At 38.8% G+C, this 22,794-nt stretch overlaps 1 protein-coding gene across 34 annotated transcripts in view; it reads left to right on the top strand.

Moving 5' to 3' along the window:
- The window catches only part of LOC115210251 (titin), a 626,493-nt gene that overhangs the window by 289,748 nt on the left and 313,951 nt on the right, over positions 1-22,794 (top strand). For all 34 annotated transcript variants that reach the window (XM_036501835.1, XM_036501827.1, XM_036501837.1 and 31 more), the window contains exon 2: positions 1,577-1,678. In XM_036501835.1, coding sequence (XP_036357728.1) covers positions 1,577-1,678 — 102 coding nt within the window. The remainder of the gene's footprint in view (positions 1-1,576; positions 1,679-22,794) is intronic.

The following is a 22,794-nucleotide window of genomic DNA, read 5'->3' as shown; positions in this document are numbered from 1 at the left end:
ATGTATGTATATATGTATGTATACCAGCTGTAAGTTCTGCTATGTCAATTACTCATTTTCATCTGATTAATTCTGATCTTCTGGATGACTGACTCAGTCATGTTAAACGACACTTTGCAGTGAATTAGTCAGATCCCCTTATGTTGTGAGTTCAAATTTTGCTGAGGTCTACCTTGCCTTTCATCCATTCTGTATCAATGTTAATAAGTATCTCAACCACAAGTAATCCTCACCCTCAAAATATATTTCTCCCTAGCAAATTTGTGTCCATGTACATTTTAGGAATTCTTGCTTTATCTGTGCTTGTGTGTGTGTGTGTGTGTGTGCACGCACGCATGTGTGTGTGTGTGTGTGTGTGTGTATAATTATCATTTATGTAACGTCCACTTTCCATATTTTCATACTTTGTTCAAGCAGATTTTCTACAACTAGATACCCTATGTATGTGTGTATTTATGTATTAATAATTGTTTTTATGCAGGTTTTATATGAAAACAAAAATTTAACATTAAATTGAATGATCCCTCATACTTCTTAGTTGAGTACATATTAAATTTTACAAGGAAAAGGTTGCATATTGAGAACTCTTTTATTTTCCTTGTTCACACATATTTACTAAATACACACATGCATACACATATATAACATACATGGTAAATGTTTGTTTTATATTGTACTCTCTATTCTAAATCCCATATTGTGTTTTAATGTTAAATGCTTGTTTTCCATATGGTACCTATAGGGATAATTAAGAATAAATATATGGTAGAATAATCAGTGTGTTGGGCAAAATTGCTTGCAATATCTAGTTTTATTGCCTTAAGTTACTGCTGCATTCATACCCTATCTAGATTATCTTTACTTTTCATCCTATGGGAGGAGGGAAGATAAAAATTGGCATCAGTCAAGTACTGGGTATGGTTTAGGGGTGGGAACCAGGACTGGTATGACTTTTGACTCTTACCTTCCCAAAGAGTTATAATCTTCTGCTTATATTCTGAGTTCAAATTCCACCGGGGTCGATTTGCCTTTCATCCTTTGAGGTCAATAAGTACCATTGAATCACTGGGGTGGGTTCAATGATGTCAACATACCCCTTGCCCCTAAAATTGCTGGGCAAAATGCTGCTAAGCAGCATTTTGCCCATCTTTATATTCTGAGTTCAAATTTCACTGAGGTAGACTTTGCTTTTCATCTTTCTGGGCTTCCCCTTGGACCTGCTGGCCTTGTTCCAAAATTTGAAACCATTATTATTATTATTATTATGATAGGTGGTTAGCTGGCAGGGTCATTAGCACACTGGACAAAATGCTTACCAGTATTTCACCTGTTGCTACACTCTAAGTTCAAATTCCACCAAGGTCAACTTTGGCTTTCATCCTTTTGGCATCAATAAAATAAATACCAGTTGAACACTGGTGTTAATGTAATCAATTCATCCCCTCCCCAAAAATTGCTGCCCTTGTGGCAAAATTTGACACCATTATTATTATTATTATTATTATTAATGAAAGTCTTTACTGTTGTGATTTAAACCAACCGTTGTTTCATCTTATATTTTATTCTTCTCTTGCAGAGTGACGGCAACTCAAGCTTTTTGCGGGCAGCGCGGGATGGGAATTTGTCAGAAGTGTTGGAATACCTGAAAGGTAGCACCGATATCAATACCAGTAATTCAGTGAGTACTTTCATTTTCTAATCATTTCCTAGCTTCTCTGTCTCAATCAGCTGATACTTGTGACTAATACTATAGTAGCACTTGCTATGCTGCACTGCCAGCTGTTCCTACTGCAACAGCTGCTGAGGTTGCAACTACTCTCTGCTAGTTGCATCTAGATGGTGCAGCAGTAATGGTACTATTGCCTGTTGCAGCTGTAAAACTAGCTGTTGATGATAGTGTCTCTGTGTGTGTATATATATATATATATATATGTGTCTGTATATTGAGTTTTTCAAGTATATGCATATATGCAGTGAATGTTTGTGTATATATACATACGTGTTTATATGTATACTTGTATACATAGTGTGTGCAGGTGTATATTAATATGATTGAACAGACATGGTTAGTCACATTCAAGTAGTGCCCATTTGTCTTGTTTATCTTGGACTACATTGTTTAAGACTAGCTTCTGGATTAAGAGACATTTAGCTGCTATTTCTAGCAAGTTCGTTGACTATGCAGATGTTCTCTCATTGGTTCATGTATTAATGCACATGTATATAGATGGATGTAGTATAGTTATTACTTTCATCTCTTCTTGATATTTTACAACTAGCTACTTTGCTTTTACATATATATATATAGCAAATAAGAAAATGGAGGAGAACAATAGGTGGTTCATAAACTTTTAGACTTTAAATTGTGTTAACTTATTTATTTACTAAACTGATAATTACAATAACATACATACATATAACATATTATTCTTTACATATAAGATATAAAATATAGTAATATATAAGGATACCAGTAATTATTATAAGAAACATGAATATAAATTGGTAAAATAACTTACAGCTGTTTCAGCCAATAGATAAAAATGCCTCATTCTACCTTTATTACTCAAGTGGATTGAGGTAATAGGTAGATGAACATGAGGTACTTGTAAATATCTCTAGGCTTCATCAGAGATTATAAAGTACAAATGTTAAGTTTTATATATATATATATATACTCACTCTCTCTCACACTCTCACAATTTTCAAAATACACCTCAGTTGTAAAAAATTGACTGCATTTCTCTGTCCTGTAGTCAATAGCAACTACAACTACATAGACACACACATATATACATACAATTGCATGTTATGTTCCAGCAACTTCAGCCAGCATTGCTTAATAAATAAATCTATCCATAACCTGCATTTACTCTGAAATTGTCTTGCAGTGGACTAGACAGGAAGTAGATTAGATTTACCACCCAGAACTATTCATCAAAATGCAAATTAGGTTCTTACTGCTGTCATTGTGCTATGCAGATCAGCATGACATCTGACTCTGCTTATTCCAGTTTTACCTGATTGAGTTTTCTTCTTTTTTCTTTCTTTTTTTTTTGTCTTAACTTGCAGTTGAGTAGTTGAAGGATATATGGCTTTAAAAATAATTCTTTCTAGACAAAAAAAATATCTTTTTAATGTGTTAAAAAAAGTTAATTTATTGTTTTAAAAAATAGTGTTAATTGAAAAAACCTTTTTTTGTGTAGTTTTTCTCTGGCTTACTTATATATTCATGCTTTCTGATCCCTCTTGAATCAACCGTATTACTAACATAGATTTAGAGAAAAGTTTAATACCTGTAACTCTCAACCCCTTCGTTACTGTATTTATTTTGAGATGCTCTGTGTTTCTTTCAATTTATTTTAAATATAACAAAGAATTTAGTAAAATAACTTAGTTACCATTAAGCTAGTGTTAGGAACATAAATTGTGACTAAGGTTTGGTGGAAGATTTTAATTCAAAACATTTGAAAACAAGACATTTGTACTCAGAGCCAGAGCTGGTTTCAGCCGGATTGGTATTGAAAGGGTTAAAGTTTGATGTTTGTCATTGTATTTTGTTGTTGCTTAACCTCAGGCCAACCCTGATTGAGCAGACTTATCAAGTGATCCAACACTGAACAACCTATTCTTTTTCTCCCCCCCCTCCCACTTATTGTGCTTTGTTGTTAGACATTGCAAAACTAAAATAAGAAATGAAAACCCTAGACTTCAAAGAAACCATTCATGTTCTACTTGAAATGTTGGAGCTCCCTTTCATAGAACACGCACATATTTTAGGAGCTAGGGCTTAACAGATACTTACTCTTCTTCAGTTCAAAAGAAATATATTTAGATACTAGATTTCCTAGAAATTTTTTTGATATATTCATTTGCCATGAGGAGTGAAGAATCTAACACTTAGGGGCTTTTGTTAAGAGAGAAAGTGTTGTCATTTTTGGTTTCAAGGTAGTTACTAGCTTCCTTGGGTTCCAGATTTTGCCATATATTTAGTTAATATTGGAATCTGAGGAATGGCAAGTAGAGTAGAGATAGTGAGGATTCTAGTGAGTTGATCACATAACAGACATGTAATTTTTATGGGTGTTTTCTCCCTATCATTCCCCTTTGTTCAACCTCCCTGCCCTCAATTGACAATATTGCATTATTGCTGCTGTTGTCTAGTCCCTATTCACCCCACCAATCATGAGAACATGTATCCTGACTTATTACATTATTTAACATACCCAATCCATATTTAACCCTTTAGTATTCAGATTATTCTATCAAAATAATGCTTATTTATTCACATTGTTTTGATTTAATCATGGCTTATCTCATAGCTTCGAGATTTCAATGATGTGATTGATTGTTTTTAGAATGACATTTTAGGGTACATGTGAGAAGTCAGATCTGGCTGGTCTGAACATAAAACGGGTGGAATATTTGGGCCGGATATGGCTGGTTTAAATGCTAAAGGGTTAAGATAGTAGGGTGTTATTTGGAGGAAATTTTGCTACTGTTTCTTGCAAGTTCAGCAACCACGTAAATGCTTTTTATTGTCCCCTTGGAGAAGGCACGGTCTTTTCAGTTTCCCTTATATTTAGAATTTTTGTATCAATACAGGAGATTGGAAAAAATTTTGGTATTATTTATTACCATTACACATGTTTCATTTTACATGTAGAAGACTCAGCTACAGGTGGTGGTGCTGCTGTTATTCCCCCTATCAACCGGTCATCCACTGGCTTTTTGCCTTCAAATGATGTGGTATAAAATTACCATTGAAAAACAAGGAAGGGTTAGTGACAAGAAGGGCATCCAGCTGTAAAACAAACCCCTCAATAATATATTATCTTACCCATGCTGGCATGAAAAAATGGATGTAAAGACAAATAGATAATCCTATATTAGAATCTAAGCCATGATAAGTTTGTAGTCTTATGTGTGGGTTATGATGATGGTTTGAATGGTATGTCCAAGAGCTGTTTGTCTTATATACTGGAATTCCATTGCAAAGTTTGAAAAGCTCTAGGCTTCTGCTGAACATAGAGTTACTTGTACAGTAGTGGTATAATAGTGCAATGGTATGGTAGATATAATGTAAGATGATGATGATGATGATTATTATATAGGCGCAGGAGTGGCTGTGTGGTAAGTAGCTTGTTTACCAACCACTTGGTTCCGGGTTCAGTCCCACTGCGTGGCACCTTGGGCAAGTGTCTTCTACTATAGTCTCGGGCCGACCAAAGCCTTGTGAGTGGATTTGGTAGACGAAAACTGAAAGAAGCCCGTCGTATGTATGTATATATATATATATATGTATGTGTGTGTGTGTGCATGTTTGTGTGTCTGTGTTTGTCCCCCTAGCATTGCTTGACAACCGATGCTGGTGTGTTCATGTCCCCGTTACTTAGCGGTTCGGCAAAAGAGACCGATAGAATAAGTACTGGGCTTACAAAAGAATAAGTCCCGGGGTCGAGTTGCTCGATTAAAGGCGGTGCTCCAGCATGGCCGCAGTCAAATGACTGAAACAAGTAAAAGAATAAAAGAGAGTGGATCAAAAAATCTGTAGAGTCATTGCATTTGATAGATAGAATACCTCACAGTATTTGTTCTGATTCCCTACACTCAGAGTTCAGATTCCATCATGGTTAGGTTTGCATTTCATCTTTGCAGAGAGTCGGGGGTGCAGGGTCTATAAAAAAAAAAATACCACTTCTGAGCAGGAATTTGGTGGAAGTTTTAAGAATGTCAGACCAGATGTCTTGCAGTATTTGGTTCCGTTCTTTGCCTCCTGAGTTCAAGTCCTGCCATGGACTTGATCTGTCACCCAGTTTAACACTACCTTCCTCTGGCGCAGTGGTTCTCAACAATTCTTTTTAACCCATGGGCCACTTTGATTCTTATTTCTCTCTAACCCCACCCCACCCCTAGCTATTTAATATTTTGAAAAAAAAATCCTCTTATATTTTTATGATAAAATATTATTAGGAATTGTATAAAAAGAAGATTGTTAAAATATTTTGTGTAGTGTAGAAGTTTAGTCAGTTTCTTGCACATGAGATTTTAACAACAAAACCTTATATGGACTGCTAAGGGTCATATGGACCTGGCTGAGAACCACTGGTCTGGCATTATAAATGCCTTGCAAGCACTCGGGCCATTTCTAACAGGTTGTCTAATCTTGCAGAAGATCTCTTGTTGACTTTTTATATCTTTTCAATGGTCATGACAGTGGTGATGGTAGTGATGGTATTCTTCTTCTTCTTTCTGTTTTGGTCATTTGGCTGCGACCAGGATTTTTGTTGAAAGGGCGGCGAGCTGGCAGAATCGTCAGCACACCGGGCAAAATGCTTATCGGTATTTCGTCTGCCGTTACGTTCTGAGTTCAAATTCCGCCGAGGTCGACTTTGCCTTTCATCCTTTCGGGGTCGATAAATTAAGTACCAGTTACGCACTGGGGGATCGATGTAATCAACTTAATCCGTTTGTCTGTCCTTGTTTGTCCTCTCTGTGTTTAGCCCCTTGTGGGTAGTAAAGAAATAAGAATTTTTGTTGAACAAATCGTGTGCATTGGTGGGTAGTGCTGGAGATTGTAGGTGGCACAGTGGGTATTACAGTGGTGATTGGTGTAGTTTGTTGGTGGTGTGGGGGTGATAGCACATGTGGTGATGTGTGACAGTGGCGGCAGTGTCTGTTGTAGTATTTGATGATAGTGTTCTTAGGCACAGGGGTGGGTAGATGACGACAGATGTAGTGGATGGTGTGGTAGTGGTGGTATTTTAAATAGTTGGTGATGGGGATGAACGTATGTCTAACAATTACTATGGTGATGATGATGAATATATATATTTTTTTTTCCCCACTTTTTACTTACGGTTTTTCATTTAAATTTTTAAAAAAAGGCAACAACACGAAAAGCATTAAAAAAAAACATAAAACTTCTGAGCTTGATGTTATTTTTGTAATTGTTGTTTTAAGACAAACAAGTGTTTTCTTCAAGACATCTTGTTTCTATGGTTAGTGGTGGGGTGGTGGTTGTAATGGTGATGGTGGTGGTGGTGGTGGAGATAGTTTGTCTATTATGTTCACATCTCTGTAGAAATTTTGCTTCTGTGTTTTGCAGCAAATGTACTACAAGTGTGTTGCAGTTGCATCCGTACTTTCTCTCTTCTTTTCTTTCTTTCCTTCCTTTATTTCTTCCTTTTTTTTCTCTCTCTCTCTCTCTCTTCCTTCCCCCCCCCCACCATCCTACCTGCCTCTCAGTTATTACCAACAGTTGCAGCAACACACATCATACTCCTATACGCACACCCTCACACTCGCATATACAGCAAGCAGTGCCATACATTGCTTACCAGCGTCGTCGGTATCCGAGATCTCCATCGCAGCTACTGCCGCTACCACCACCACCACCACTGCCGCCGCCATCATCAATGCTTGATCTTCTTACTAATGTCAATAGAATTACCTCTCTCTCTCTCTCTCTCTCTCTCTCTCTCTCAATCTTCTTTCTAGCCTAGCAGGTTACTGTGACTGAATCATCGCTCAATACTGCACTGCCATACTCCGCTGCTCTACTGGCACTCAGTCTCCCACACACTCTCTCAACTACCAACCTCTCTTTCTTTCTCTCTCTCTCTCTCTCAATATATATCTACACTCACACACACACACACCTTATCCCTTCATCTCTCTCTCTCTTTCTGTTTATTGATTGTACAATGGTGATACAGTAAAGAGGTGTTCTAATGAACCTGACATGATTTAGCTCTGACTACTACACTGGTGTATTACCACCACCACTACCAGCAACACCACAACCACCTTCGCATTAAGCACAGCCACTGTATACATTGATGTGTGCCACTACTGCACATTACACATCGCCACCACATGTTACACATTGCCACTACTGCACATTACACATTTCCACCATGCATTACACTCTACTACCACATATTACATACTGCCACTATGCCTTACACACTTCCACCACATGTTACTCTTTTCCACCACATGTTACTCTTTTCCACCACATGTTACTCTTTTCCACATGTTTCTCTTTTCCACCACATGTTACACACCACTACTATGCGTTACATATATCCCTCACAAACACTACTATGTTACATGTCCACATTACACAATACCACTTCTACGCACCATCAAACTACCACTCTGCCAAATACCACCCAACTACTACGTACTATTTCTGTATCTCACTGTCACAGACACAGACTACACCACCGCCATCAGAGCCACTGCATGAATACCACCACACTACCGGCAGTACATCACCACACTACCGGCTGTGTATTACCACCACTGCATAAATGCCACCATTCTACCGGCGGTACACCATCGCCACCATTGCACCTCTGTCAGCAACAGAACATCAATCAATATATAGGACAGACTGTTGCAGTAAACAAGTGTTGATATGTGAGTCACACTTCTGTACACGCACACACACACACACCCAGTCCTACCATCCTCCTCTGCCGCCTCTAATGTATTGATCGGCAAAATTACTGCAGTGATAGATGCAAGTGTAGCTTGTTCTTGTAGTGCACCTTTCTTGGTGCAGCTGGCTGTGCATTCATGCTTGAGCAAATAGCAGTTTTTGCTCTACTGCGGGAGAGACAGATGAGGTTAGCGGTGGTGGGGAAGTGGAGTGGTATGCAGTGTGTATTGGTGGGGGTTTTGCTGATGGTGGTATATAGGGTTGGATTGTAGTGGTGATGGTGGTAGTAATAATGATGGTATGCAGTTATGGTGATGATGGTATGTAGTGTTTATGGGGTGTTATGTAGTGTGGGTGATGGTGATAATGCTATGTAGTGTGGGTGTTAGTGGTAGTGGTGATGGTATGTAGTGTGGATGCTAGTGATGGTGTTGGTATATAGCGATGGTGATGGTGGTATGTAGTCTGGGTGTTGGTGATAGTGGTGACGGCGGTATGTTGTGTTGGTGGTGGTGGTATGTAGTGTTAGTGGTAGTGATAGTGGTAGAATGTAGTATAGGTGGCAGTAATGATGGTGGTTCGTAGTATGGGTATTGGTGGTATTAGTGATGGTAGGTAGTGTTGGTGGTGATGATGGTGGAATGTGTGGGTGGTAGTGGTGATGGTGGTATGTAGTGTTGGTGATGGTATATAGAGATGATGATGGTAGCATGTAGTGTTTGTAGTGGTGATGTTGATTGTATGTAGTCTCTGGTGGTGTTGGTGCTGGCATGAAGTGATGATGGTCGTTTGTAGTGTTGGTATTGACAGTGGTAGAGGGTGTATGGTAGTACTATATTTAGCAATGTATCTAGTTAGTGCTGTGCTGTAGCGATAGTTGTCATGTTCTTGAACAAATAGAACTTTGAAGTAGAATTAGGTAACACATCTTTCCTCTTTTACTTGTTTCAGTCATTAGACTGTGGCCATGCTGGGGCAGCACCTTGGAAACTTTTAGTCAAATGACTCAACCCCAATACTTTGTTTTGTAAAGCCTGGTACTTATTCTATCAATTTCTTTTGTTGAACTGCTAAGTTACAGGGGCATAAACACACATGCATATATGATAGTCTTCTTTCACTTTTCATCTGCCCAATCCACTCACAAGGCTTTGGTCAGCCCAACGCTAGAGTGGAAGACCTTGCCCAGAGTGCCATGCAGTGGGACTGAACCCAGAACCATGTGGTTGGGAAGCAAACTTCTTACCACACAGTCATACCTGAATGATTTAATTGGCATTTCAAGACAGGACTAGTCCATCAGGCCAGGACATGCCAAGAGTTTGAGCTTTGTTGTTATATTTCCATTTAAACACACAGTTTTTGTTTCAATTAATTTCGTCAATAATAAAGAATTTTTAAAAATAACATTGTCATTATTTTAGCTGGTGTTTGAACATAAATTAATATGATCAAGTTAAAACTGGGAGTTTGTATCATAGAATTTAAGAGTGGTTTCAAATGGATTGGTAACAAATGAGTGCAAAAATTCTCTATTTAAAAAAAAAAAAGGAAAAAAAACATTTAACTGAGGGAAATATAGCCACAAATATTAGGTTAAATGAGTGACAGAGAAGCTTCCATTTTGATTTGTACATATTTTGTTGGTGATATGGGGCAGCCATGTTTAAGATGTCATTCCTTACTGAGCAAACCCCTGATTAAAAAATTCCCAGCTGTGACTTTGTATATTGATGGTTATGCTGTAAAGTATCCTTCTTTTGTTAAAACAGTAGGGTATCATTTGAGAGAGATTTGGCTGCTGTTTCTAGCAAGTCAGGTGATATAGGAGAGAGTCCTCTTTGTTGGTTTGTATTTGGTGAGATATGCAATATAAAATTTACAAGCAACATACTAATTGCTAGTATCCCAAATGACATACAATAATCCTTACTTAGGATTAATTTGACACATTATAATTATATATAGATATTTATCTGTGTGAAGCAGATATCATATATATATATATATATATATATATATATATATATAATATATATATATGTATATATATAATGTGCACATGCACTCATGATTTAACAGATTTCAGATTTAACAAACCAGATATGAATAATGATTTCTGAACTAAACACTTAGCAACCATTTTGAGGGAAAGGGAGAGTGGTCGATACCATTGGCTTCTATACTTGTCTGGTACTTTATCAACCCTGAAGACCAGTCTATTTAATTTCATTTTCTTGCAAGTATCTGAAAACTTCCTCCCTTCGTCTAACAATTCATTAACTTCATTCAGGGCTGTTTGGTAAAAGCATTTAGTAGTTGTTGTTTTTTGTTAGAATATAAAGAATACTTTGAGGTGAGGGTTATTGCGTTTGTGAATTAAATGTCTCTGTGTGAGGCATACATCCACTTGTCATAAACCAAGGGCTAGTGACTGACCAAATTTTTTGAATATTTACCTAACATCGCTTTGTGTCTTAGAGAGAAGGCAGGGAAAACTTTCTTCATTTTCAATTACTTTACCAGACTAATTAATCATATTGCCTATCATGTTATCAATGTAATTAGTGGTTCACATTTGCAACTACATGTTGCCAACAAAAGCTTTGTATCTATCTCTCCATACAAAGAACAGACTGTATGTTGTGCATGGAAGGAGTGATGCTGCCACATGGTAATGAGATATGGATAATGATTGTGGAAGTTCTGCAGGTTCGGTCTTACTGCATATCACCATGGGCAAGTGTCTTCTACTATAACCCCAGGCTAACCAAAACCTTGTGAGTGGATTTGGTTGACGGAAACTGAAAGAAGCCTGTTGTGTGTGTGTATGTTTGTGCCTCCTTATCATGGTATCACATGATAGTTGTATACGAGTGTCACTCGTTTTCATACAAGCAGTGTCATTTGTTTCAAATCTTTCTTCTAAACATATCCAGCCATGTAGTAAATATTATCTTGCTTGGAAATGAGGGAGAACTGGCTACAGGAAGGGCATAGGCTACAGAAAATCTGCCTCAATGAATTCTGTATAATGGGCTCGAAATGAATGATATGGAACCTGGAGAGAAAGAAGTTGCTGGATATGATAAGTTGCATGAGAGGTGGAACATAAGTGGGATAAGAGAGTAGCTGAGCATTAATTGTCAATGTTTTCAGTCTAGGAGAGCCTGCAAAGGACTCCCAGAGATTTAGGATTACCTGGCCTACCAATGGCAAGTGTCCTATCCAAGTTGTATTCTTTGACCTATGGGGGCATACCAAGAGTAATCAATCAGGCCCTACTCACCACTCTCCCTCACCTTTTAACAAATTTACTGGAGAGCAACACTCCACTGTCCACCCCATCTTTATTTCTATTTCTAAGTGGAACTTGAAAAAGTTAAGGACTTGATCCAGGAGAAAAGTATTTGTATTCATTTTTTTTTTTAGTTATATCCACCATACAACCTCTTCCTCCATAGCCACCAGACACAGGTATAACTGCCTGCCCAGTGAAAGAAAGGTGGTAGAGTGATTTTCATGATGGAATTGGCCAATAGTCAGGGCCATACTACAAAAAAAGAAGAAAAAAGAACAGCTGTTCAACAATACTCTGCAATACTCAGACACTGAAATAAGGCCTGTAGAAAAGTTTCATTGCTCTGCATGTATCTCAAACTGCCTTAGCTGACTATCCTTCGATATTGGTAGAGTTTATCTCAAACCAACAATGGCCCCAGTACCAATGTCAGGCCAGGAATTTCTGAGAGATATTCATAGTTACTGGCTGAAAGAGAAGTTGAATGCCAGTGTTTCTCGGTGTTTCCCAGAGAATGTCACCACCCTTCCCAACAACCAGTTCCCTGTAGAAAGCCTACATGGAAGTTTCAACAACAACATTTATCTGGCTTGTCGGGACACAGGTAATTTGGAGACTACATATAGATAGATGTCAAACACCCAGATTTTTACTGCATCATTTTAGCTGTACTTTACTAATGAACAGAGGCCAAATGAATAATAAGATTACTGATCTGAAGGTTGTGGATTCATGTCACATAGAAAACAGTTTGTTCTGTCTCTGGATGACAAAAAACCGAACATCCAATTGTCCAAATTTACCATATCTGTAGCCTTCCTGGGATAAGTTACATGGTGTAAATTGGTGCCCTTAACCTAAGACCTATTGCCCCAAGGCTACAGACAACTAAGATAAGCGCTTACCTATGTGAATGAATACCTGATCTTTGTGAAAGGATTAACTTAATAACTTTTAGTGAATAGGATTTACCAACCACAAAAATTAAAGCTGCTACTGTGTCTTCTCTAATGATGGGTATAACATCATGTATTAACCTTTACCGACATTTTTTTTAGAATTTTATCAAATTTTTTTTTATTTTTTTCACATTTCATGCATAATTCTTTTCTTCCACAAAATTTTATATAAAATTGTTATAAAATTATTAATTCTCTTAAATCCTATTATGTTTTAACTATCCTATCAATCACCAAAATTGCATTTTTTTTTCCTATTGTACCTGTTCAATATTTGGGTGTTTGAAATTCAGGTTTCCATGATAACTAGGTGCAGTAGGTTTTGTTGAATTTACACATTGTTTATCATTTTAGCAGTCATTATCTTTTCCTCTCCCAAAACCATTCAACTGTGAAGTAGGAAGTGGAACTGGTTTTTAACTTACCAGTTTGAGGCATAGCGCAAGGACTGACCAAATGATGAGTAATCCATATTCCCCATTTGTCCCTTGTATTGTCCCCTCTTTGTTTAACCCTTGTGGTTTCAATAAAATCACCATAGTACATTAACCACTCTACTTCATTGTTAATTATTTCTGACCCCTAAAGTACATCCTTTAGTGGAGACTTTTATTTGGTACCATAAAGGAACCTTGAAATTGTTGCTGGTTAGTTGGTACCATTTAAATTGAACAGACTTAGTGATCAAAGATATTCTGGTTGTGACCATTTTATCTTTTATTTCAAGCATAATGTAATCTAAAACTATGTTGACTAATAGGTCCTTGCTTTTTAAAATAGTAAGAAAGTTGGATGAGTGGCTGTGTGGTAAGTAGCTTGCTAACCAACCACATGGTTCCAGGTTCAGTCCCACTGTGTGGCATCTTGGGCAAGTGTCTTCTGCTATAGCCCCGGGCTGACCAATGCCTTGTGAGTGGATTTGGTAGACGGAAACTGAAAGAAGCCTGTCGTATATATGTATGTGTTTGTGTGTCTGTGTTTGTCCCTCTAGCATTACTTGACAACCAATGCTGGTGTGTTTACGTCCCCGTCACTTAGCGGTTCGGCAAAAGAGACCGATAGAATAAGTACTGGGCTTACAAAGAATAAGTCCCGGGGTCGATTTGCTCGACTAAAGGCGGTGCTCCAGCATGGCCGCAATAAAATGACTGAAACAAGTAAAAGAGTAAAAGAGAGAGTTATTTCTTGTGTGTTGTGTGTCTATGTAGAAGCTCCTCTATTGGCTTATGAACCAGCTTTGTTCCTACTGTATGTAGTTCAGATCCTGTTGTGGTCGACTTAGTACTTTCTCTCTTCAAAGGTTTATGAAATAATTAACAGAAAGTGTGATATGATTCAGATGTGGGGTTTTTAAAACTGGCTCAAATTTGATGGCTCGTTACCTTAATGACATGTAATTTCATTAAAAGTTTTTGTATAGCAGATTTGTATTGGGTTTAACCCTTTAGTATTTAAACCGGCCATATCCGGCCAAAATAGCTAATCTGTTTTATGTTCAAACTGACCAGATCCAGGCCCTCACACCTACCCTACAATGTTATTCTACGTTAAGTAATTACACCATCAAGATCTTGAAGATATGAGATAATGCATGATTAATTCAAATCAATGGGAATCGATAAGCATTATGTTTGATAGAATAATCTGAACACTAAAGGGTTAAAGGAAGAGGAAGGAAGGTAGTGTCAAAAGTAAATTATGTTTCTTCTCTGTAGACTGGCACCGGTAAGGACACCAATTGTATATACCAGTTCTTCCTCTAAATCTAAAAATTAAGCAAGTAAACCTTGGAAGTATTGTGACTTGGGTAAAACAAATTTAGAAGAATTATGCCCTTATCTGTGACTATGGTAATTGTTTCTGCAAAAATTTTTATGATATCTATAACGTTGTTGAAAGATATCTGCTTTATATATCTTTGGTTCACAGAACACTTCACAGAATCTTTGTTGTTACCTAACATCAAAAATTCACTCATTCCTGGAAAATCTAACAAAATGTAGAGAAGGAAAATAGAAGTTGTGATTGTCTATATGTCTTAAAAAATATATAGTTAAAAAAATTTGTAAAAAAAAAGAATCAAGTAAGTTTATTTTGTTGTGTGAAGAATTGAGGTGTGGCAAGGCTTGTCTTCAAAGTAAATGAAGGGTATCTTAGACAAGGCTTACAGAATATGGTAATTTTTTTTTTTTAAAGGGTGGGGATTAATCTGTGAAAAGAAAATTAGTTGATGGTCTATAACCACAAAAATAATTTGGTTAATAAAATTTCTAAGAAAAAATAAGTGTGGGTCTTGTAAGGTGAGGTGAATGAGTTCTACCATTTTAGGCAGGGTCTTCCTCCTAAGAAATTTTTTAAAAGTATTATTTTTACTCTTGGCACAGCTTCTACTAGCATCAACACATTTTGCTTTTTTCTTATTTCTATACATTTCTGTCTTCTCACAACTCCCTCTTCTCTCTGTACTTTTTTTTTTAGGACTTTTCGTGTTTGTTTTACACCCTTACATTTTTGCTGTTGTACAGATTCCTTTACAACTGCAAAAATGTCTGTTTAGTTTTCTATCCCTTATACATCCATGTCTTGGCACACACACCCTCCTACAAACAAACAGTGTTGATACCTGTCACTGTTCCATTTTCTCTAACACTATCCTTCCATTTCCTCTAATATTATGCCTTCTGCTGTGTGTGTGAGAGAGAGAGAGAGGTGCTGAAGGCTAATTTATGGATACAGAATTAGAAGACAAGGGGCTGCAGCAAATTGTGAGATGCTGCACTGAAGAAGACATTTCAAACCCAGTCATGCATGAAAAAACAACCATAAAATCATGATGATATATGAGAGTGAGAGAGGGAGATTTTTATCCTTTCACCTCATTTCTTCTTTCCGCCCTCTCTCTCTTCTTTCACTACATTGTTTTAGTTGTGACATGTTACAAGGCGCAGGAGTGGCTGTGTGGTAAGTAGCTTGCTAACCAACCACATGGTTCCGGGTTCAGTCCCACTGCATGGCATCTTGGGCAAGTGTCTTCTGCTATAGCCCCGGGCCGACCAATGCCTTGTGAGTGGATTTGGTAGACGGAAACTGAAAGAAGCCTGTCGTATATATGTATATATATATATATATATGTGTGTGTGTGTGTGTATATGTTTGTGTGTCTGTGTTTGTCCCCCTAGCATTGCTTGACAACCGATGCTGGTGTGTTTACGTCCCCGTCACTTAGCGGTTTGGCAAAAGAGACCGATAGAATAAGTACTGGGCTTACAAAGAATAAGTCCCGGGATCGATTTGCTCGACTAAAGGCGGTGCTCCAGCATGGCCGCAGTCAAAATGACTGAAACAAGTAAAAGAGTAAGCCACATTACCTGGTCTTCTTTCTCCCCACCCTACCATTCTTCCACTATTCTTCACTATTTCCCTAACACATTTCTAACCATTTTGCTTCTACAAAAGGCTCTACCTGAAACATTCACCTCATCTCATGGTACACAGACTTCTGCAGTGAGGATTAACAGACAAAGAAGCTGAAATAAAAAAAAATTTTTTAAAGCTGTTAGTTAGTTAGTTATTTTTTTGGCTCAAAAAGCAAGGCCATGTAGGGGGACATGGAGTTATGTACAGGGTGGTGTTCATGTAAAGAGTTCAGGCCACTTGAGGTCAAGGGAGACTTTGAACCGAGTGGTCGTCGGCATCCTCACCATCTCTTCTGGCAGCTTATTCCACGGATCCGCAACCCGGACGGAGAATGCCCCTCTCCTTCGATTGAGATGAAATCGTCGCAGATAGAGCTTTTCGGAGTGACTCCGCAGCCGACGCTCTGGAGCAGGAGTGAAGAACAGCTCTTTCGAGAGGTTACACTTTCCGCTTATGATGTTGTGGGCGAGAATGAGATCACCACGGCGTCGTCGTTTTTCTGGAGAATAAAGGTCGAGCGTCTTCAGCCTTTCTTCATAAGACAAATTCTTGAGACCAAGAACCATGCGGGTAGCCAGCTTCTGGACTCTTTCGAGATGCTGTATGTCTTTGAAACTATTCAAGAGATATGATGCAATATTTCTGTGGATGATGTCTGAGAGGTGAAACAGCGCCATAAGAATAAGCTGGTAATAGAATATATCTGTGATATATTCTTCATGTGTATCTGAAGATGCAATACTTGGACACTTCATCAGTCTGGAGTTACTGTGTATTTTGGGTCTTACAGCATACACACACTGATGTTGACTGGGTCATCTGGATGAATCTATACATATGTTGTAAGTTCTGAAACACCCTGTAACCCCTTGGTACAATACTGATGTTGCATCTGAGTATTGAATATATAGATGTATGTAGGACCAAACATATACCACAGTTATATTCTATCACTAACTTCTGGTACTTTTTTGTTTGTTCCTTCTCGAGCCACGCCTGGCTGATAAGGGCCGGTTTCCCGGTTTCTTAGCGTATAGGTTCCCCACCTGGACGGGGTGCTGGTCCGTCGCAAGTGAGCTGCAAGATGCAGGAGGAAAGAGTGAGAGAAAGTTGTGGCGAAAGAGTCAGCAGAAGTTCGCCATTACCTTCTGCTGGAGCCGCGTAAAGCTTAGGTGTTTCGCTCATAAACACACACATCACCCGGCCTGAGATTCGAACCCACAATCCCTCAACCACGAGTCTGCTGCTCTAACCACTAGGCCATGTGCCTCCACAGTGGTACTTTTACACCTCTCGCATTGACAGAATGTATCTATGGTATGCATGAACTACCTTATCTCAAGGCTTCCTTAAAGAAGCTGTGAGAAAAAGTAGTGCAAGTATACCTGAGAAATTTGGTCTGCACAAAAGACTAGATGCAGAATTAGGGCACATGGTAAGAGGCTGTGTACTGCAGAACTACCCAATCCATGCCAGCTTGAGAAAGTAAACATAATAATAATAATATAATGAGGAGGAGGAGAAGTGGGGGATACCTGATGAAATGTGAGATACACCTTAAAGTCTTAACTGAAAGGAATGACACAACAAACATTGTCAGTAGAGTTATGTCAATAGTTGCATTGTCGCTGTTTGCCAAGATTGAGATTCCTTTCACCAGCAGATGTCTATTTTTAATAAACTGAAACTAGATACTGAAGATATATCATCTCAGGAGTCTTATTAGCCGCCACAAACAACGTAAGATTAGCCATCCTGTCTTCATAGAATGTTGTTCTCTCCACACAGTTTGCTGACGTTGAATGCGAGTGCCATGCCATGCTTTTGGCAAATTGTTTGCAGTCGTTCATGCTTTGATACAAACAGAGGTTGTTGTTTTTAGCAGACAACGTGTACGAAGGCATAAAGGAGGATCTTGTTATTTATTAATGCCACTCCTTTCTTCCAGCTTTGTATCTAGAACATTTTATAATTGTTATTGCTTACCTCTTGAATAAACTTTCTCTCGGTTATTTTGCTATCAGAATAAATAATTTATTCTCTCATTAGCAATCTCCTTTATATAGATTCTTGTTTTATTTATATCGTTTATTCATTAGTTTAGTTTATAACTTGAAGAAACAGCTCTACAATGAAGAAACAAAAAAGAAAGAAACGAGAGACTTGTTACTTTCTAAAGATTCCATAATTAGTGTCTGTTTTCTAAAAACTTAATTGAATTCTCTGTCTCCTCCTTTCTCGCCCTCTTTTTCTCTCACCCCTTCTCTCACCACCTTGTGACAGGAAATTTTGAAGCCTAATGATTAAATTTGTTACAGCATAGCTTTTCTCTATTACACTCTACTAATTATGTAACTGCAGAGTGTAACTTAAGGGTCTGTGCTATACAATTGCCGTTCTGTATCTGTAGGATATATTACAAATGTATAAAGCAATTGAGATCTATGTAACAACAGTGTCTTGACAGTCCTGTTACATTAACATTCATGTCAGTGTTACACTTTTGCAATGTAACAGTCCTATAGAGAACTACAGCTACCTCCTTAATGTTACTCCACTGTTGTGTAACTACGACCTGAGGATGCTGTTACATCTGTTACGTAAAGGCAGCGAGCTGGCAGAAACGTTAGCAAGCCGGGCGAAATGCTTAGCGGTATTTCGTCTGCCGTTACGTTGTGAGTTCAAATTCCGCCGAGGTCGACTTTGCCCTTCATCCTTTCGGGGTCGATAAATTAAGTACCAGTTGCGCACTGGGGTCGATGTAATTGACTTAATCCCTTTGTCTGTCCTTGTTTGTCCCCTATGTGTGTAGCCCCTTGTGGGTAGTAAAGAAATAGGTATTTCGTCTGCCGTTACGTTCTGAGTTCAAATTCCTCCGAGGTCGACTTTGCCTTTCATCCTTTCAGGGTCGATAAATTAAGTACCAGTTGAGCACTGGGGTCGATGTAATCGATTTAATCCGTTTGTCTGTCCTTGTTTGTCCCCTCTGTTTAGCCCCTTGTGGGTAGTAAAGAAATAGGTATTTCGTCTGCCATTACGTTCTGAGTTCAAATTCCGCTGAGGTCGACTTTGCCTTTCATCCTTTCGGGGTCGATTAATGGGATCAATGTAATCGATTTACTCCCTTTGTCTGTCCTTGTTTGTCCCCTCTATGTTTAGCCCCTTGTGGGCAATAAAGAAATATATATCTGTTACGTAACTATACATTTATAAAGATATATAACTAACTACCCTTAGGTAATCACCACCCACTCTCACCACTACCAATGGTATGTGATGCTGTCTTTTAGCTGAATGCTTCAAGATGTCTGCAAAACTGATACATCACTTGGAACTATGTTAGGTTGGCTACTTGCCTCTAATCGGCTGCAGAGGCAGTGGTGGTGTTGGTATCGAGAAGGATAAGGTGTGTATTCTGATAGTGATACTAGGACTGTTGGTAGCAGATGTGGTGCTCTGTGTCATGGTGGTGATGGCAATGGTGATGCTGTTGTGTTGTATATAGTCTTGTGCTGTTAGTGGTGGTAATAGTGGTGGTAGTACTGCTGCTGTTTTGTATTAGTAGTGCATTAGAATAGTGGTTCTAGTGTGTTCAGTATGGCAGTTGTACTGATGGGTAATTGATAGCAATGTTATATAGTAGTATTGTGTAATGTGGCATATGCTGATGGTACTGTGCAATATGATCATAGGACTAGGTTACTGTTTGTTGCTAAGCTCCAGGTCATTCCTGGTCAAGCAGACTTTGAATCAAAAGGTCTCCGGCTTTGATCATCCTATCATGTTTCAGTCATAATGTATCTAACATTACATTATTCAACAAGTCCTTCTTGTCTTTTAAAGATAGTAGGATATGATTTGAGAGAGATTTGGTTGTTATTTCTAGCTAATTAAAGTTCCTTCATTGGCTCAAAGTATTAGTGTTGATAGTGATGTTGTGTAGCCGTCTCTGGGAGTAGGATTGGTCAGGCTGCATTATTCGATGTGTCCTTCCTCTTTTTCTTTTTAATCTTTTCCTGTCCCATGTATCATCATCATCATCATTGTCGTTTAACGTCCACTTTCCATGCTGGCATGGGTTGGACGGTTTGACTGAGGACTGGTGAGCCAGAAGGCTGCCCCAGGCTCCAATCTGATCTGGCAAAGTTTCTACAGCTGGATGCCCTTCCTAATGCCAACCACTCCGAGAGTGTAGTGGGTGCTTTTATGTGCCTCCAGCACGAGGGCCAGTCAGGCGGCTCTGGAAACGGCCACACTCAAATTTTGTTTTTCGCGTGCCTCTTGCACGGGAGCCAATCCGTGGCCCTGGTACGAGTGCCAATCAGGCAGTACTGTCATCAGCCACATCAGTGATTCACAAGGAAAGTTCATTTTCCAATGAATGAGGGGTACTCATAAGTGGGCTGGTTACACCCCACATTTGGATGTGCTTTTAACGTTCCACTGGCAAGAGTGCCAATCAGGTACTACTGTCATCGGCCATGTCAGCAATTTTGTTTTTTTATTTCACTTGCCTCCGCAAAGTTTATTGTCCAATGGATTAGGGGTATTCATAAATGAGTTGGTTATACCCACTGGCATAGGCCTCAGGCTATGGTCTCACTTGGCTTGTCAGGTCTTCTCGAGCACAGTGATAAACAGAACACATTTCTCTGGCATCTATGCATATATATATGATACATATTCCTATTTTTTTTTCAATCACCAGAATAAGTTTGGACTTACGAAGTAGTTTTATTATAACTCAGAACATATGAAACAAGGCCTAACTAAAAATCAAACATAGACATTTAGGACAAACTTATGAAAATGCTTCAGACAGGCAAAGGGCTAAAGACAGTAGGGTACAATTTGATAGAGATATAACTGGCTTCCGTGTCGGTGGCACGTAAAAAGCCCCATCCGAATCGTGGCCGAAGCCAGCGCCGCCTCGACTGGCTTCCGTGTCGGTGGCATGTAAAAAGCACCATCCGAATCGTGGCCGAAGCCAGTGCCGCCTCGACTGGCTTCCGTGCCGGTGGCACGTAAAATGCACCAATCCGACCGTGGCCGATGCCAACCTCGCCTGGCACCAGTGCAGGTGGCACGTAAAAAGCACCCACTACACTCACGGAGTGGTTGGCATTAGGAAGGGCATCCAGCCGTAGAAACACTGCCAGATAAGACCGGAGCCTGGTGCAGCCTTCTGGCTTCCCAGATCCCCGGTCGAACCGTCCAACCCATGCTAGCATGGATAACGGACGTTAAACGATGATGATGATGATGATGATGACTATTATTTCTTGCAAATTAAAGTTCCCTCATACACTTAAAAGATTAAGTATTGATAGTGATGTTGTATAGCAGTCTCTGCGAGTAGAACTGGTTCTGGTTCTGAATTGTGGTGATAGTCGTGGTGTCACGTATTGTTCGGATGGAAGTAAAACTAGTGGTGCCGGTATTTAATGCTATGGTAATAGTAGAACTAATAACGGTGTGTGGTGGATGGCAGCGGTAGAACCAGTGGGATTGCATAATGATAAACGAACTGTAGAATTTTCCAATCTAATTAGCAATTTATCTGCTTCCACAATCGATAACTGATGGCTATTATGCTAAATTACAGACCATATATTGTCACCACCGTCCACCCCAATGCCACCATTATCATCATCATCATCGTGTTCGCCTTTCTTTGCCAAAATGGATTGGATGGGTTTGTTTCAACAAAGCAGTCTAACCACTTGTTATATTACATAAACACTCTCTCTCTCTCTCTCTCTTTCTCTTCTCTTCTCTCTCTCTCTCTCTCTCTTTCTCTCTCTCTCTCTCTCTCTCTCTCTCTCTCTCTCTCATCATTCCTGTGTTGTATGATGGGCTATCCTCTCTTTGCCGGTTTTGTCTTCTCACCTTCACTATTTCTCTCTCTCACTATACTTTTCTCTTTATTTGTCTACACAGTCACTAAGGGACATCTGTGTTTATTATTATTATTATTATTATTATTATATTATTATTATTATAATAAGGTAGCCAATTGGTTGAATCGTTAAGCACACTAGACAAAATGATTATCTGCATTTCTTTCAGCTTTACATTCTGAGTTCAAATTTTGCGGAAGCTGGCTTTCAAAATCAATAAAACAAGTATCAATCAAGCACTAGCATTGATGTTATGAACAAGCTTCTCTCTCCCAAAATTCCAGGCCTTGTCCCTATAGTAGTATAGATTATTATCATTATTATTATTATTAGCACTGTCAAGGCTAATAATGATGATAATAAACTGACGGAATAGTTTGAGCATCTGACAAAATGCATTTGCAGTATTTCTCCAGTTCTTTACATTCTAAATTAAAATTCCAGTTGAGACCAACTTTACTTTACAGCCATTTGAGATCAGTGAAATAAAGTGCCAGTCAAGTTTTGAGTTAATTTAATCAGTTAACCTCTCTCCAAATATGTGTTGGTCTTGTGTTTCTTTCGAAAATGATTGGTAACACTGTCACATCACTGCAAGCTGTTTTATATCAGTGAGACTGAGGTCATTGATGTTTCTCTTGAACCTTTATAAGTAAACACTTGTGGCACATAAAAGCACCATCCGCTTGTGTCTGTTGCCAGCCTCGCCTGGCCCCCGTGCCGGTGGCATGTAAAAGCACCATCCGTTCGTGTCCGTTTGCCAGCTCC

Source organism: Octopus sinensis, linkage group LG4 (assembly GCF_006345805.1).
Source record: "Octopus sinensis linkage group LG4, ASM634580v1, whole genome shotgun sequence".
NCBI lineage: Eukaryota > Metazoa > Mollusca > Cephalopoda > Octopoda > Octopodidae > Octopus > Octopus sinensis.
Note: the sequence above shows the minus strand (reverse complement) of the source record. Positions and strands in the feature narration are given on the sequence as shown.